A 15,669-nucleotide genomic window follows, 5' to 3' on the forward strand; every position below is an offset into this window, starting at 1 on the left:
TAGAGAAGAACCATTCTTTAACTCGGGGAGTTTATAGAGTATTAGTATGAGAGACCTTCACATAACTATGATACATAATATGTGATTAATGCTATACACCCAAAAGTATCAAGAGGGAAAACTTTCTTGGGAGGTGCTATTTTTAAATTGGACTTTAAAGGATGGGTAGGGGGTTCATCCTGAAAAAATGGGGCAGGAAGATATTTCAGGCAAAGGGACCAGCCTGAGCCAGGACAGGGAGAGGGGAGAACATAAGATATCATCAGGGTCCCAAGAAGATTTCATTCTGACTCAGAGTAGGGCGGGGGGGGGGGGTAAAAATAAGATTTTGCAGGGTTTTGTATACCAGACAGAAGATCTTAAACTTTACTTGGGAGGCAGAAGGAAGTCACTAAAGATTGTTGAGTAGAGGAATGATATGATCATCTCTATTTCTGTGAATAATTATTCTGGCAATTTAAGAGATAGATGGTGAGGGAGAATATGTGAGAAATAAGAACTTCTCTTAAAATGAGTTTCAGTTGGATGATACCATTTCTGCCCTCCAGCAGTCTGGCTCTATTTTGTTTCTCATTTTAGATTATGAAATTTGTATTAAGAAAGAGGAGGCTTCATCAGAGGAAGAAATTGTTAAAGTAAAGGAGGAAGAGGATGAGGGAATGGATGAGGGAATGGCTGAGGGAAAAATCCTAAATGAAGCATCCCAGGAACTGAAATCTGAGGACGATTCCAATGTGAATGACAGTTTAGAAAGTCAGAGAGAGACCCCTCAAAGAACTATAATATACAAAATAACTCCTGAAGGAAAAATAAGCCGTGAAGTTAAAGACCACACAGGAAGCTCCAGCCCAAACTCAAAAGGAGATATCCTCCACATATGTGAAGCATGTGACAAAAGTTTCAGATATCGGTCAGTTATTATTAAACACTTGAGAAGTCACACTGGAGAGAAGCCTTATAAATGTAAGGATTGTGGAAGATTCTTTAGCCAGAAGTCAGATGTTACTGCACATCGCCGAATTCATACTGGGGAAAAACCCTATGAATGTGATGATTGTGGGAAAACTTTTGTTCATAGCTCCCAAGTTACTAGACATCAAAGAATTCATAATGGAGAGAAGCCCTATGAATGCAGTGAGTGTGGAAAAACTTTTAGCCAGAGCTCAAACCTTATTCGACATGAGAGAATTCATACTGGAGAAAAGCCCTATGAATGTAATCATTGTGGCAGATCTTTTAGTCAGTTTTCATTACTTGTTGAGCATGAGAGAACTCATACTGGAGACAAACCATATGAATGTAAAGAATGTGGAAAAACCTTTAGCCACAGCTCAGATGTTATTAAACATCAGAGAATTCATACGGGGGAAAAACCCTATGAATGTAATGATTGTGGGAAAACTTTCATTCATAGCTCGCATGTTATTAGACATCAAAGAATTCATAATGGGGAGAAACCCTACAAATGCAAAGAGTGTGGAAAAGCTTTTAGCCAGAGCTCTGATGTTACCAAACACCAGAGAATTCATACTGGGGAAAAACCCTATGAATGTAGTCATTGTGGGAAAACTTTTGTTCATAGCTCACATGTTATTAGACATCAAAGAATTCATAATGGAGAGAAGCCCTATAAATGCAGTGAATGTGGAAAAGCATTTAGCCAGAGCTCAAATGTTCTTCGACATCAGAGAATTCATACTGGAGAAAAACCCTATGAATGTAGTCATTGTGGCAGATGTTTTAATCAGTTTGCATTACTTATTGAACATGAGAGAGTTCATACTGGAGAGAAACCCTATCAATGTAAGGAATGTGGAAAAACCTTTAATCAAAGATCAGATGTCATTCAACATCAGAAAATTCATACTGGAGAGAAGCACTATTCATGTCATGAGTGTGGAAAAACCTTCAGTCGTAGCTCAGCTGTTATTAATCATCAGAAAATTCATATTGGAGAGAAACCATATATGTGTAAGTATTGTGGAAGTACCTTTAGCGCATGGTCAAGCTTTGCTAAACATCAGAAAGCTCATTCTGAAGAAAAGCTTTATAAATGCAGTGAATGTAAAGAAATTTTTCTTCAGAATTCAGAGCTGATCAACCACCAGAAAATTTATCATAAAGCGCACATTCCAAAAGAAGAACCAGACATTGAAGTGAAAAAAGAAGAACCTGAGTGAGCAGGGAATCCAGTTTAAAGCAGCTTTCCACAAGTTTGGAAACTCCGGGAGGTCAGACATTTAGCTTGTGTTATATAGGACCTAACCCACCATCTCCTAAGACCTGCTAAATAAATGCTTATTGGTTCGTTGCTGTGATGACTTGTTTGGCTATTTCACCCTTCCCACATACACACACACTCTGTCACATCTGAGGAATACTAAGAGAACCAGATGGTTGTCACTACCAAAGGAGGCTACTTGAAGAGGAAGTGTTGAATGTCAGAGTAGGGGGTGGTAGATCAGAAGAGACTGAATTACTTTTATAAATATGATCTTGTTTGATCCTCATAATAACCCTGAGAGGGCAATTAGCATTATGATCCCCACTTTACACTTTATAGTTGAGAAAATATTTTTCCTTGTTCTTGGTTCTCTGGGAGCTAGATTACACAACAAGCATGTTTAGTGAGTTTTTTTTTTTAGGTTTTTTGCAAGGCAATGGGATTAAATGGCTTGCTCAAGGTCACACAGCTAGGTAATTATTAAGTATCTGAGGCCAGATTTGAACTCTGGTACTCCTGACTCCAGGGCTGGTGCTCTATTCACTGCACCTAGCCACCCCATGAGTTTCTTTTCTTGGAATTGTTGGAGGAAGACAGTCATGGTAGCTTTCAATGTGGCTAAAGGACGGAGTGCAAGGTCTCATTTTAGTGGTGTCATCCCAAATCCACAGAGGCAAATTTTAGAATTGTCCAGAAATGGAATGGAAAGAAATTCCCAATCATTGTAGGGTTTTTTTCCTCAATTAACAAGCATTTCTCTACCTCTCACTAAGCTGCCTTCAACTGAGAAAAAGGAAACCAACCTTTCTAGTAAATAGGCATTGTCAAGCAAAACAAATGTGCTATGTCCAAAAAATATCATTAGGAAGCTAGAGATACACTAGTCAGATCTTTTGGAAGAGATTTCTGCTTAAACATCATGGTAGAGGACCCGTCAGGTTCTTTCCAGTCAAATTCTGAGTTAAAACAAATGCTGGGGAAGAAGCAAGAGGTAGCTGTCACACAGAGATGGTAATGTCTGGTCTTCAGAGATGGACATGACTGAGTAAGGGCAACCACAATGCAGTTTACTCTGCAGCAAGTTACTTTTTTCTAATTGAAAAAATTTGGTATCTTGTTTTCATGTTAATTTCTGAACAATTTAACACCTCCCTTACCCAATGAGCTACCTCCTTAAAGAATTTTTAAAAAGAGAAAAAAGTTCAATCAATACATTTGTCTGTGTCTAATAATAAACATTGTTCCATCACCTATAGTGCCCTACCTCTGCAAATTGAGGAAAGTTAGATAACTTAAATTCTCTGGGGAAAAGCTTGGTCATTATAATCATACAGCATTCATTTTGGGTTATTTCCTTTGAAATTTTGTTTTATTGTATATGTTGTTTCTGCTTTTGTATCAGTTCATGCAAGTTTTCACATGCTTTTATTCAGTTAAGATGCACGAATACCCTGTTGTTTCTTGAGCAATGAACATTTTTGTTTCCAAGTCTTTGATGTCATAAAAATGTGTAGCTATGAATATTTTGAGTTGTGTATATTTAAGTGAAGCATAATTTGTATTATGTTTATGTGCACATGGCAGATACTTTTGTCTTTAACTTGTTTGAGGTAATCCTAAAATTTACTGCTCCAAAAGGATAGACATTTTAGATGAGCAAATGCTGAAAATCAACCGAAAGGTTCATAAGAATCTAAAGAGTAAAAAGTAAAAACTGAGAAACTTTTTTTTTATTTTTAGAAAGGTTTTGAGTTTTACAATTTTTCCCCTATCTTGCTTCCCTCCTCCTACCCCCCACAGAAAGCAGTTTCATTCCCATAGTATGCACTGATCTAAGTGGAATGTGATGAGAGAGAAATCATATCCTTAAGGAAGATATAGTATGATATAGTATAAGATATAGTATGATATAGTATGAGATATGGCAGAATTACATAAGACAACATTTTTTTAAATTAAAGGTAATAGTTTTTGTTCAAACTTCACAATTCTTTCTCAGGATACAGACGGCATGAAGGCATTCTCCATCGCAGGTATCCCCAAATTGTGCCTGATCGTTGCCCTGCTGGTATGGGCAAGTCTATTAAGATTGATCATCACCCCCACGTGAGAAACATTCTTGAACTCATTTTATTGGCAGCGTACTGGAGAATCAAACATGCCTAACAAAGTTGGTACTTTAGGGATAAAAGCAGTAAGTAGTAGGGAGGCTATTTTTGAGGGAGAAAGAGGAATCCTAGCTACATTTATCAAGTGTCTGCTATCTGTCGGGCCATCATACAATGATCTCATTTGAACCTTCACAAGGATGTTGTGAACATGTGATTATCCCTGTTTTACACATGAAGAAACTGAGGCAGAATAGGCCGGATCCCCTCTGCGAGGTCCCTGGGTGTCTCGCTGACCCGTCCGGCCCTCTTCGCCCGCCGCACCCGGGGCCGGCCCCACCCGCGGCCGGTCCCACCCGCGGCCCGCCCCACCCGCGGCCGGTCCCACCCGGGGCCCGCCCCACCCGCGGCCCGCCTGCGGCTCGGGAGGAGGCCGCGGATGCGGGGTAGTGCGTCGGGGGCGCGGGGCGGTGGCAGGAGGAGCGGCCGGCCCGGGGCCCGGCCGCCCGGGATGGGGGGCAGTGCCCCCAGCGGCCACCCCGGGGGGCGTCACGCATGCGGCTGGTTGGCTTCCAACTCGAACAGGGACAGCGAGGCCCCCCCAACTTTCCCGCGGGGGGCTCCAACACTCACTCGGGCCCCGCCCCGCCCCGCCCCGCCGCCTGCCTCAGGGTGGGTCCGGCGGGATAACAGGGCCGAGTCCCGGGCTGGGAGGATTGGCAAAGGCTCCGCCCCCTCCCCCCGGGGTCCCCGAGTCCGGCAGCGCGCCCAGAGCGTGGCCGGAAGTGACGCAGGGCCACGTGGGGCGGGGGGCCGAGGAGCGCTTCCTGCCCGGGACGCGGCCCGGGACGCGGGCGAGGCGATGCAAACACCCCGGGGCGCGAGGAGATTCAGAGGACCCGGGGGGTCGGCCCGGGCTTCGGGTAAGGCCGCGGGGTGCAGTCGGCCCTGGGCTCCGGGGGCTGCGCGCGCCGCCGCGGCCGTGCTGCCGAGAGACGCGAGGGCGCCGGGGCCGGCTCGGGCCGCCCGCCGGGTCGCGGTGCGCGTGCGCGTGCTGACGGCGGGCGGGGCGGTCCCACTTCTGCGCTCGCGAGCGTGTCCGGCGAGGGGGGCGGGGCAGTACGCGCCCTTCTCGTGCGCCTGCGCGTCGCGGGCGGCGGGCTGTGTCGCGCGCTTTCTGCGTGCGTCTGTGCGCCCCTGCCCGCGCGTGTGCGGGACGGTGATGGGAGAGAAGGAGAGCGGCGTGCTGTTGTTCGTGCTTTTAAATTCATTCCGTCCATAGCCACGTGCCTAGTGCCATCCCCTGCCCACGCCCACGGCGGGCATTGAGGAACATGCTGACGGATCGGTCATTCTCTGCTTGAGGAGCTAGGATTCACTATTTTACAGGATTCTTCAGATCATTCGGAGGCTGTGTGTGTGTGTGTGTGTGTGTGTGTGTGTGTGTTTTGTGTGTATGTGTGTGTGCGCGTGTGTGTTCTTTTTCTACTTTTTCTTTATCTCCCTCCGGACGGGGATAACATTGTCCATAGCCCGCCTAATCCGGTTGTCCTGGCTCCCTGGGCTGCTGAGAGTTGCTGCTTCCATCCGGCTGCTTCTTCACTTCCCCATGTTGTTGCTGATGTGTACATTATTCTCGTGGTTCTACTTCCTTCATTCACCATCAGATCCCATAAGTCCATTCCATGCTTCTCCAGAGTCCGACTATTTATGGTTTCTTACAGAACAATAGTATTCCATAGTATTCATGTACCATAGCTTGTTCAGCCATTCCCGATTTGATGGGCATCCCCTCAATTTCCAGTTCTTTGCCACTACAAAAAGAGCTGCTATGAATATTTTGCAACATGTGAGACTTTCTCCATTTTTTATAATTTCTTTGGATGTAGACCTAGATTTGGAATTGCCAGGTCAAAGGATATGATCAGTTTTATTGCTCTGGGCATAGTTCCATATTGCTCTTCAGGAAGGTTGGATCCCTTCACAACTCCACCAGCAATGCATCAGTGTTCCAATCCTCCCCAAACCTCTCCAACATTGATCATTTCCCCTTTTTTCCTATCTTGGCCAATCTGATAGGTGTGAGGTGATAACCTCACACCTCAAAGTTGTTTCAATTTGCATCTCTAATCAATAATGATTTAGAGCATTTTTTCATATGATTATATATAGCTTTCATTTCTCCATTTGAAAACGGTCTATTCATATCCTTTGACCATTTGTCAGTTGGGGAATGACTTGCAACCTTACATATCTGATGTAATTCTCTATATATTTTAGAAATGAGACCTTTATCAGAGCTCCTAGTGGTGAAGTTTGTTTCCCAGTTTTCTGTTTTCCTTCTAATTTTGGCAGCATTGATTTTATTAGTACAACCCCTTTTTAATTTAATATAGTCAGAATCATTCATTTTGCAGTTTATAATGTGCTCTAATTCTTGTTTAGTCATAAATTTATCCCTTTTCCATAGATCCAATGAGAGTATTTTTTTGGTCTATTAATTTATCTGTGGTATCACTCTTTATATTGAAATCCTACACCCATTTTGACCTTATTTTGGTATAGGGTCTGAGATGTAGATCTGTGCCTAGTTTTTGCCATGCTGTTTTCCAGTTTTCCCAACAATTTTTGTCAAATAGTGAGTTCTTATCCCAGAAGCTGATGTCTTTGGGTTTGTCAAATAGTGGATTGCTATAGTCATTTACTGTAGTTTCTTTTGAACCTATCTTAATCCATTGATAGCCCTGGTGCATTGTTCAGTGAAGAAATGAGACTGAATTTTCTTTTGTTATAAATCCATGCCCAGTTGCTAGGACTCTAAGCAGCAAACAATTCTTGAGCCCTTGATCCTATTGTAGAACCCTGTGGGACTGCCTCCCTTATTGCTATAATTTAGGAGTACTTTAGTATTCCTTAAGTTATTTTTTTATTTTATTTATTTTGAGTTTTACAATTTTTCCCCATCTCACTTCCCTCCCCCACCCCCCCACAGAAAGCAATTTGTCAGTCTTTACTTTGTTTCCATGTTATACATTGATCCAAATTGAGTGTGATGAGAGAGAAATCATATCCTTAAAGAAGAAGCATAAAGTATAAGAGATAACAAGATCAGACAATAAGATAGCAGGTGTTTTTTTTTCCTAAATTAAAGGGAATAGTCCTTGAACTTTGTTCAAACTCCACAGTTCTTTATCTGGATATAGATAGTATTCTCCATTGCAGACAGCCCCAAATTGTCCCTGATTGTTGCACTGATGAAATAATCATGTTCATCAAGGTTAATCATCACCCCCATGTTGCTGTTAGGGTGTACAGTGTTTTTCTGGTTCTGCTCATCTCACTCAGCATCAGTTCTTCCTTAAGTTATTTTTTAAGGCAAATTATGAAATCCAGGGAAGGCCTTACTTCTACTTAGAAAATATCTTTCTTAGAGATTCCAGAAAGTCAGACTTTCAGGGTCCTTAGAAACAATCTGCTCTAGTTCCTTCACAGAACTTAGGCTACTCAAGCCCAGAGGACACTAAGCTAGATTCAGAAGGGCCTTTAGACATCATCAGTACAACTCCTTCATTATATAGATAAGGAAACTGAAGCTTATGGAAGTTTAATGACTTGCCCAAGATCTATCAGTCAGCTAGCTTTTAAGAACCTACTTTATACCATTGTGCTAAGTGCTGCGGATACAAAAAAGTAAAAGACAATCCCTGTCCTGTAAGAACTCACAATCTTGGGGGAAGGCAGTAAGCAAAGAAATATATACCAAAAAGATATGTACAGGAGAGGAAATAATTAACAAGTGGAAGATTCTAGAAAGAAGAGGGTTTAGGAGTGACTTTCCATAGAAATGATCTAAGGGGAATAAATGTAGATGAAAAGAGAGGCAGCATCATCAGTCAGTTAGCATTTATTCTATGCCAGAAACTGACTCTAAAAAGAGGCAAAAGACAGTTTCTGCTCCTCTGGGAGCTCACAAGCTAATGAGAAACAAGTAGACAACTCTGTAAAAACAAGTCCTATAAACAATAAATAGGAAGTAATTAAAAGAGAGAAGGTACTAGATTTAAGAGAGGTTGAAAAAGACTTTTTCTTTTGAGACTTTAGCTGGAACTTTAAGGAAGCCAGGGAAACTACTGGATGAAAATAGAGAGCATTCAGGCACAAGGGTCTAACCAGAAAAAATATGTAGAGTTAAGAGAAAGAGTATCTTTATTTGTGGTACAGCCAGGAAACCAGTGTCACTGGCTCAGAGTACATGGTGAAGATTGAGGTGTAAGAAAACTGGAAAGAGCTAGGTTAGGAAGAACTTTGAATGCTACTGTTGTGTTGGAGCTTCGAGATGAAAAAGCCACTGGAGTTTATTGTGTGTGTGTGTGTGTGTGTGTTGGGTGGTGGGGTGTTTCAGGGTTGTTTTGATGCTTTGGTGATTTCTAGAAGATTAAAGGAATAAGAGAAGAAAAGATTTAAGGTGAAAACATTTGTTGCCAAAGGACACAGTGGAAAGGTTAGGTTGCATTTGGTTGGGACTTTGGGATAGGAAGGTTGAGAAGATGGGGGCATAAGGAATTGGTTTTGTGAGATACATTGCACATTGTGAAGTTTGAGATAGGAAGGACTGCTTTCTTGGGGGGGGGGTTATTAAAGAAGATTTTATGAAGGAGAGATGGCACCTGACCTGGGCAGAAGGAAAGAGAGGGGATAACTAATCCTATTTTCTTCTGTTTTCTACTTTCATTCTTGCTAAGGTCAATTTAAGGATCTGTAGCATTGTTTTCCCTGACTACGATAGCTTCCACTTTTATAATAATACCACCTTGATTTGTAATCATATTTTGCATGGTGTAGTGGGAAGAATGCTATGCTTCAAAGAAGGAGACATGGGTTCAAGTCCTAAATCTGATGCCAGAGGAATGGCCATGGACAAGTCACTATTTTTAAATGAGTCTTGATATCTTTAGTTATTTTACCATCACCTTTACTTCCAAATTTTCCCTTTCTTTTCCCCTACCTGAGGGGTAACAATGAAAAGGGTAAGAAAAATCAATTTAGCAAAGAAATTCACTTCATTTGAGTCTGACAACATATTTCACATTCATAATTCCTTTTCGTCAAAGAAATAAAGTACATTTTTGTATCATTGTGTTCACTTTCTTTTTTTTTGTTCTTTCAATTTACATTGTTGTATATATTTTTATCTTTGACTTACTTTACTAAGATAAATTGCTCTTTATGCCTTATCTATAAAATGGGAATAAGGATATTGCTCTGCCTACACAGAAAACAGCATTTTGTAAAGTAAGTGTGAATTATCTTTATCATCATCATCCTCATCATCTTATCCAGTGGCCTTTGTCAAACCTTTTTTTTCTTTTCAGAAATCAGGTGCCATTCATGTGTAATTTTGTTTATTTCTTTATTTCAGATTGTAAGATCAGAATTGATAAGTGAATTCCAAACCATGACACTTCCTGAAAGAGAATCATATCCAGTGATGTCCAGTTTCCTCAAAGATATCCCACATGGATTGGAATATCATGAATCTTGCAAAAGTGAGAAAAGTATAGAGACACAAAAAGATTCCTTGATTGAAACAGTTTTTGACAAGAAAGCTCCGAAAGTGGAGAAAGACTTCAATGCCAGCTCAGAACTTGGTACACATCAGCAGTTTACTACAGGACAACTTTATAAATGTAATATATGCAACAAAAGCTTCAAATGTTATTCAGATATTATTAAACATCAAAGATTTCACACCATAGAAAAATCCTATGAATGTGGAGAATGTGGGAAAACCTTTAGCCAGAGTTCAGATGTTATTAAACATCATAGGATTCATTCTGGAGAGAAACCTTATGAATGTAGTGACTGTGGGAAAGCTTTTATTCACAGCTCACATGTAGTTAGACATCAGAGAATTCATAGTGGAGAGAAACCCTATAAATGCAACGAATGTGGCAAAGCCTTCAGCCAGGGATCAAATCTCATACGTCATAAGAGAATTCATACTGGAGAGAAGCCCTATGAATGTAATGAATGTGGCAAAGCTTTTAATCAGTTTTCATTACTTATTGAACATGAGAGAATTCACACTGGAGAAAAACCATATGAATGTAAAGAATGTGGTAAAAGGTTCAGTCGATGCTCAGGTTTTATAACTCATCAGAGAATTCATACTGGTGAGAAACCTTATGAATGCAACGAATGTGGGAAGACTTTCAGTCGAAGCTCAGATATTATTAATCATCAGAGGATTCACACTGGAGAGAAACCCTATGTATGTAAAGAATGTGGAAAAGCCTTCCGAGGTTGGTCAAGCTTTGTTCAGCATCAGAAAATTCATACAGGGGAAAAGCCTTTTGAATGCAATGCATGTGGGAAAACCTTTATCCGGAGGACCCAGCTTACCAAACACCAGAGAATTCACACCAGAGATACCCCTCTTAATAACACTTCCTATTTGTTAAATAGGGAGGAAAGAGAACTTTGTATAATCGATTATTCACTTTAGAAAAATCTCTAAAATATTAGAAGTTGTTAAAGAGGGGCAGCTAGGTGGCACAGTGGATAGAGCATAGGCCCTGGAGTCAGGAGTACCTGAGTTCAAATCCAGCCTCAGACACTTAATTACCTAGCTGTGTGGCCTTGGGCAAGCCTCTTAACCCCATTTGCCTTACAAAATCCTAAAAAAAAAGAAAAGTTGCTAAAGAATAGATATTTTGTGATTTTTTTTTTTTATAATTTCTCTTGACCTTTTCCTGGCTTAGCATGACATAAATGGTGCTAGTATTTTTTTTTCCCTTCAAGAAACCTTTGTAGGTTAATTGTTTTGAAATGTGTGGCTGCTTCCCCATTATTCAGCATTCTCATATCTAAGAATAACTTGGAGTTCATAGTGATATGGATGTCTGATAAGGAGGAAAAAGTTTCAGGAAAGGAATGTTGCTTTTTGGTTATTGTGAGAAGCACTTCAATCATTGAAAAGTATGAAAACTGGGGGAAATCATTAAGCAACCAGGCTTTTTTTATTAACCACAACTCAGGAACTCTGAAAATCAAAAAGAGAAAAGAAAAACAATGGGAGTGAATGATAGCTTGAGAATCCAATCTAAAATATTAGAACCTGAAGGACTCTCAGAGTTTTAGTCCAATTCCCTTATTTTATAAATGGGGAAGTTCTCTTCCTCCCCAATCCTACCCCTACTCTTCAGGAGCAGATGAGGGTTGCTTGGTGAAGGAGCTCATAGTGAATTTGTAGCCGCCCTTGAGTTTGATTTTATGAGGAATCATTATTCAGACCTGGGAAAGTGAGGGTGGAAAAAAAATAAAAATGTATTAAATGAACTTACAACACATAAGAAAATATAGGTAAAGTTAAGAAGAGTTTAAGGAAAAGCCATATGGAGTTGGCAAGTCAGCTGGCAGGCTCAGCTGAAGTTTGGTGAGAGAGGAGGAAAAAAAAAGGCAGGCAGCCATGAGGCTTGGGCTAACTGGACCACATGGTAAAGCCCATGGAACTCCACATGGTTTAATGAAGAGCAGGAGAAAAGCCCATCGTTCTGGATGGGAGGATGAAAGAAGCAAGAGAGCTCAAATGGACAGCTTTTCCAGTTAAATGCCCCTCCAATTGTAGGCTGGACAGAGGTGCTTGGGGTGTAGTCTTTCATCTCAGAGTCGGGTAACTTCCATTGACAATTTACATGCTGGTCCTTCCTGTCTCAAGGTACTTGATGTCCAATTTTAACACATCATTTCCTGCCCACCAGTGTCCAGGCCAAAGTTAAGTCAAAATATGGAGGAGATGGAGGATAAGATACAGCAGGGTCAAGGAGAGACAAGGATACAATCAACAATGTCCAAGGGAGGCAGAATCTCAAGAGTAGGGACCTCTGCCCATTTGAAAAATTTTGTTTCTGCTAAGTCACAATTCTCTACATCATTTCCCTACATCAAACTGAATGTGCTTGGTGAATCTAAGTGATTCAGTTTGAGAGTTTTTGGATTTCAGGGACCAACTGATTGTTCTGCTTCATCCCAAGAGATGGCAGTCTTTCAATTTAGTGGACATTGGTGGAGTATCAAGATTTCCTATAGAAACACATGGCAGAATCAGACATGGTCTGAGAAGGAGATTCATGGGCAATGTTTCTGAAGTCCAGCCTCCTATGTTGAGGAGTATTTAAATTTTCTAGCCAGTGTGATCATAGAAACTAGGTTTCTGGTAGAGAGGAGAGAATTATGAGTCAGTGTAAGCTTTAGAAGTTGCCTCCAGAGTAGCCCCAAGTTCCAAGTTTGTTGATGTGACATTCTAGGGAGAGCAGGGGAATTTCTAAGTGTACTTCTTGAGGATAGAAAAGGATTATCCATATAATGAGTCGTAGTAAGACTTAAAACCACAATAAAGATCTGGATTTTGCTCCCTGCTATTTCTTTGAATATTTAGAACAGTAACAGTTCAATGAATGTGTTTGCCTTGAAAGGAGAAATCTAAACAGATTGCTTCTACAAATCTATGGGGCAATTTGTAAGATGTGGGAAAAGAGAGATTGTACCAGAATGTTTGGATATTGTCAAGTTTGTTAACTTCTAAGGAAAGCTTGGTGGTAATTGAGTTTATAGGCTCCTGTTTACAGACTCTTGAGACCTTTGTACCATTTTCTGTTAGATAAAGTAAAGGCTGTCTTTCACCCAGTATGAATTTTATTTCCTTTCGTGCTTGTAGATTTGGGGACCTTGTTGCTCACATTTGTGGAAACCTAGCCATAAATGCGTTGGGATATTATCTAGAGTAAATTCTATGTGGGGACATGTACCAAAGAAAATACTAGCACTACTCCCTGTCCTGGTATTTGCTATGAGGTAAAATATAGGGAAAGAAATAACATTAAGAGGCTGCTGAGCAGTGATCATCCTTTGTCCTGGAAGACAAGTCATGAGCCATGATTTCTTCCTCTAGGTGGAGAAGGTAACACTACAGAGATTGTCAGATTCAGGAGCAATTTTAGTAGGTTTTGTTTGTTTTCCTCTGTTTTAGGGGTGATTTTAATGGAAATAGGGAGGTAGAAGTGGAAAGTAGGAATGAATAAAGTGTTATTAAGTGTTTACTATAAGCAAAACACTGGTGAGAATTGTGAAGATACAAGTCAACCTCTGCACTTAGGGAGCCCACAATCTAAGGGGAGAGACAATCTATGTGGGAGGTTTTAGCTACAAGTCAAATGGGAAAGGCCTTGGGGCCTTCAGAATACCCTGTAGAAGTAACTAGAAAGGACTGATGTAAATAGCAAAAGTAATATATTAAATTTTAAATAGTAAGGTGAGTATAACCAAGACAATTCAGTCAATTAACAATCAATTCAAGCTTACAGGGAGGGGGAGGGTTTTTTTTAAAATCCTCTAAAATTTATTTTTGCATCCTCTTCACTTCTAAACCCTAACCTCTCCCTTTCCCATAGAGCCATCCTTTGTAACAAATCAGAAAAGGGGGTAAAAGTTCTTAAATTAATTGCAAATTTAACAAGCATGTGAGATTGCCCCAAATCAATAAGAGAATGCAAGTCAAAATCATTGAAGAGGAGAAAAAATGAGAGTAATCACTGTTGATAGAACTCTTAAATGATCTAATCCCTTGTAGAAAGTAGTTTGAAATTATGCTAAAAAAAAGTAACTAAGGGGGCAACTAGGTGGCGAAATGGATAAAGCACAGGCCCTGGAGTCAGGAGCACCTGGGTTCAAACCCGGTCTCAAACACTTAATAATTACCTAGCTGTGTGGCCTTGGGCAAGCCACTTAACCCCATCTGCCTTGCAAAAACCTTAAAAAAAAAAAGTAACTAAAATGTTTATACCCTTTGAACCAGAGACTCCATTGATAGGTCAAAGTGCTGGACACTGTCTAAGCATTTTACAAATTATCATTTGATCCTCATAACTTGTGGTAGGTACTGTTACTATCTGAATTTTACAATTAAGGAAACAAATTAAGGAGACAAACAGGTTTAGTGATTTTCCCAAGGTCACACAGCTAGGAACTAGCTGAGCCTAGAATTTGAACTGAGCTCTTCCTGTTTACAGGCCCAACTTTCCATCACCAGATTAGGAAGGGCTTTAAAAGCCAGACAGGTTGGCCCTAGAGGCCTTGGCGATCTACCAGAAGATCACTACAGTTGTTCAGGGATGAGATAATCAATGCCTACACCTGGGTAGTAGTCATGTTAGATCAGAGAAGAAGCCTGGAAGAAATGTCAGAAGTAAAATGGACAGGCCTTGGTGGGAGGATGATGGTACCCTTAATAGTAATAGGTTAGTTTGAAACAGAAAGAGGGGGGCACACAGGAAATTGAGTTAAGTTTAGGGCATGTTGAATTGAAGATGTCCAGTTCAAGGTGTCCAGTAGACTATTAGAGATAAGATCAAGTGACAGGATTAAATGGGAAGATAAGAAGGCCTCGTTGGGAGGACACAAGTTAATGATCATGACTTGGATGAAGCTCTAGCAAAGTAGATTGTCAGGAGAACAGTGAATGAGCAGAGACCTGAAGAAGAGGGTGATTAAAAGTATCAATGGCTACAGAGAGATTAAAAAAAAAAAAAGGATCAAGAAAAGGCTATGAGACTTGATAATTAAGAAGCCTTTGGTTTGGTTGTTGGAATAAGATCAAAAGTGACATCATTATGTTGAAGTCAGTTTACTATGTGTGTGGCCATGGCTGACCAGACCAATATGAACTCAGAATTCTCTACCACAGGTTGGGCACAAATAATCCATATGATCATTTGTGGTGGAAGACACTATTAAAATTGGAGAGAGCAGTTTAATGGAAAGATAAGGAGAGACGCGGATTATAGAGTTTAAATGAGAGAAGTACAGGCATCCATTGCAGACAGCTTCTCCAGGGATTTGTGAAAAACAAAGGAGGATCCCTTGTGTACTAAAATATTCCAAAGTAGAGGCTTATCAGTTGAGGAATGCCTAAACAAATTGGTAAACAAATGTGCTGGAAAGAAAGAATGAATATAAAGTCTTCTGAGATGCATGGGAAGATATGAAAGGATACAACTAAAGTTAAATTTAACCAAGAAAAAATATACATAATGCATAAGACAATATAAACAGAATGACAACAGCAAGACTGAATGTTATAATGGCCCAGTTTGTTCCTGAAGAAGAGATAGAAAAATGTACCTCCAGCATATCTTTTCAGAGATGGCAGAATGAGTGAGAAGAGTGCATTTATGTCAGACTATTGACATGTTGACTAGTTTTGCTGAATTGCTTTTTTCCTACTTTCTTAAAATATTTGTTATAAGATATGGTTCTTAAGGGAAAATGAAGGGAGGACTA

General features: G+C 40.6%; 2 protein-coding genes across 11 annotated transcripts in view; both read left to right on the top strand.

The window, feature by feature from the left end:
* Window positions 1-4,595, top strand: part of LOC141500053 (uncharacterized) — a 44,918-nt gene extending 40,323 nt beyond the window's left edge. For 7 of the 10 annotated variants that reach the window (XM_074202933.1, XM_074202932.1, XM_074202931.1 and 4 more), the window contains one exon: window positions 580-4,593. In XM_074202933.1, the coding sequence (XP_074059034.1) occupies window positions 580-2,180 (1,601 nt within the window). In that variant the 3' untranslated portion in view covers window positions 2,181-4,593. Of the gene's footprint in view, window positions 1-579 lie in introns of all 10 variants that reach the window. The other 3 variants (XM_074202940.1, XM_074202939.1, XM_074202938.1) reach the window with 3 other exon arrangements.
* A 292-nt stretch (window positions 4,596-4,887) lies between these two features.
* The window catches only part of LOC141499426 (uncharacterized), a 31,487-nt gene continuing 20,705 nt past the window's right edge, over window positions 4,888-15,669 (top strand). Inside the window, exons 1-3 of the mRNA XM_074202144.1 lie at window positions 4,888-5,004; window positions 5,088-5,255; window positions 9,752-10,761. Of these exons, the coding sequence (XP_074058245.1) occupies window positions 4,888-5,004; window positions 5,088-5,255; window positions 9,752-10,761 (1,295 nt within the window). The remainder of the gene's footprint in view (window positions 5,005-5,087; window positions 5,256-9,751; window positions 10,762-15,669) is intronic.

This window comes from Macrotis lagotis, chromosome X, assembly GCF_037893015.1.
Source record: "Macrotis lagotis isolate mMagLag1 chromosome X, bilby.v1.9.chrom.fasta, whole genome shotgun sequence".
NCBI lineage: Eukaryota > Metazoa > Chordata > Mammalia > Peramelemorphia > Peramelidae > Macrotis > Macrotis lagotis.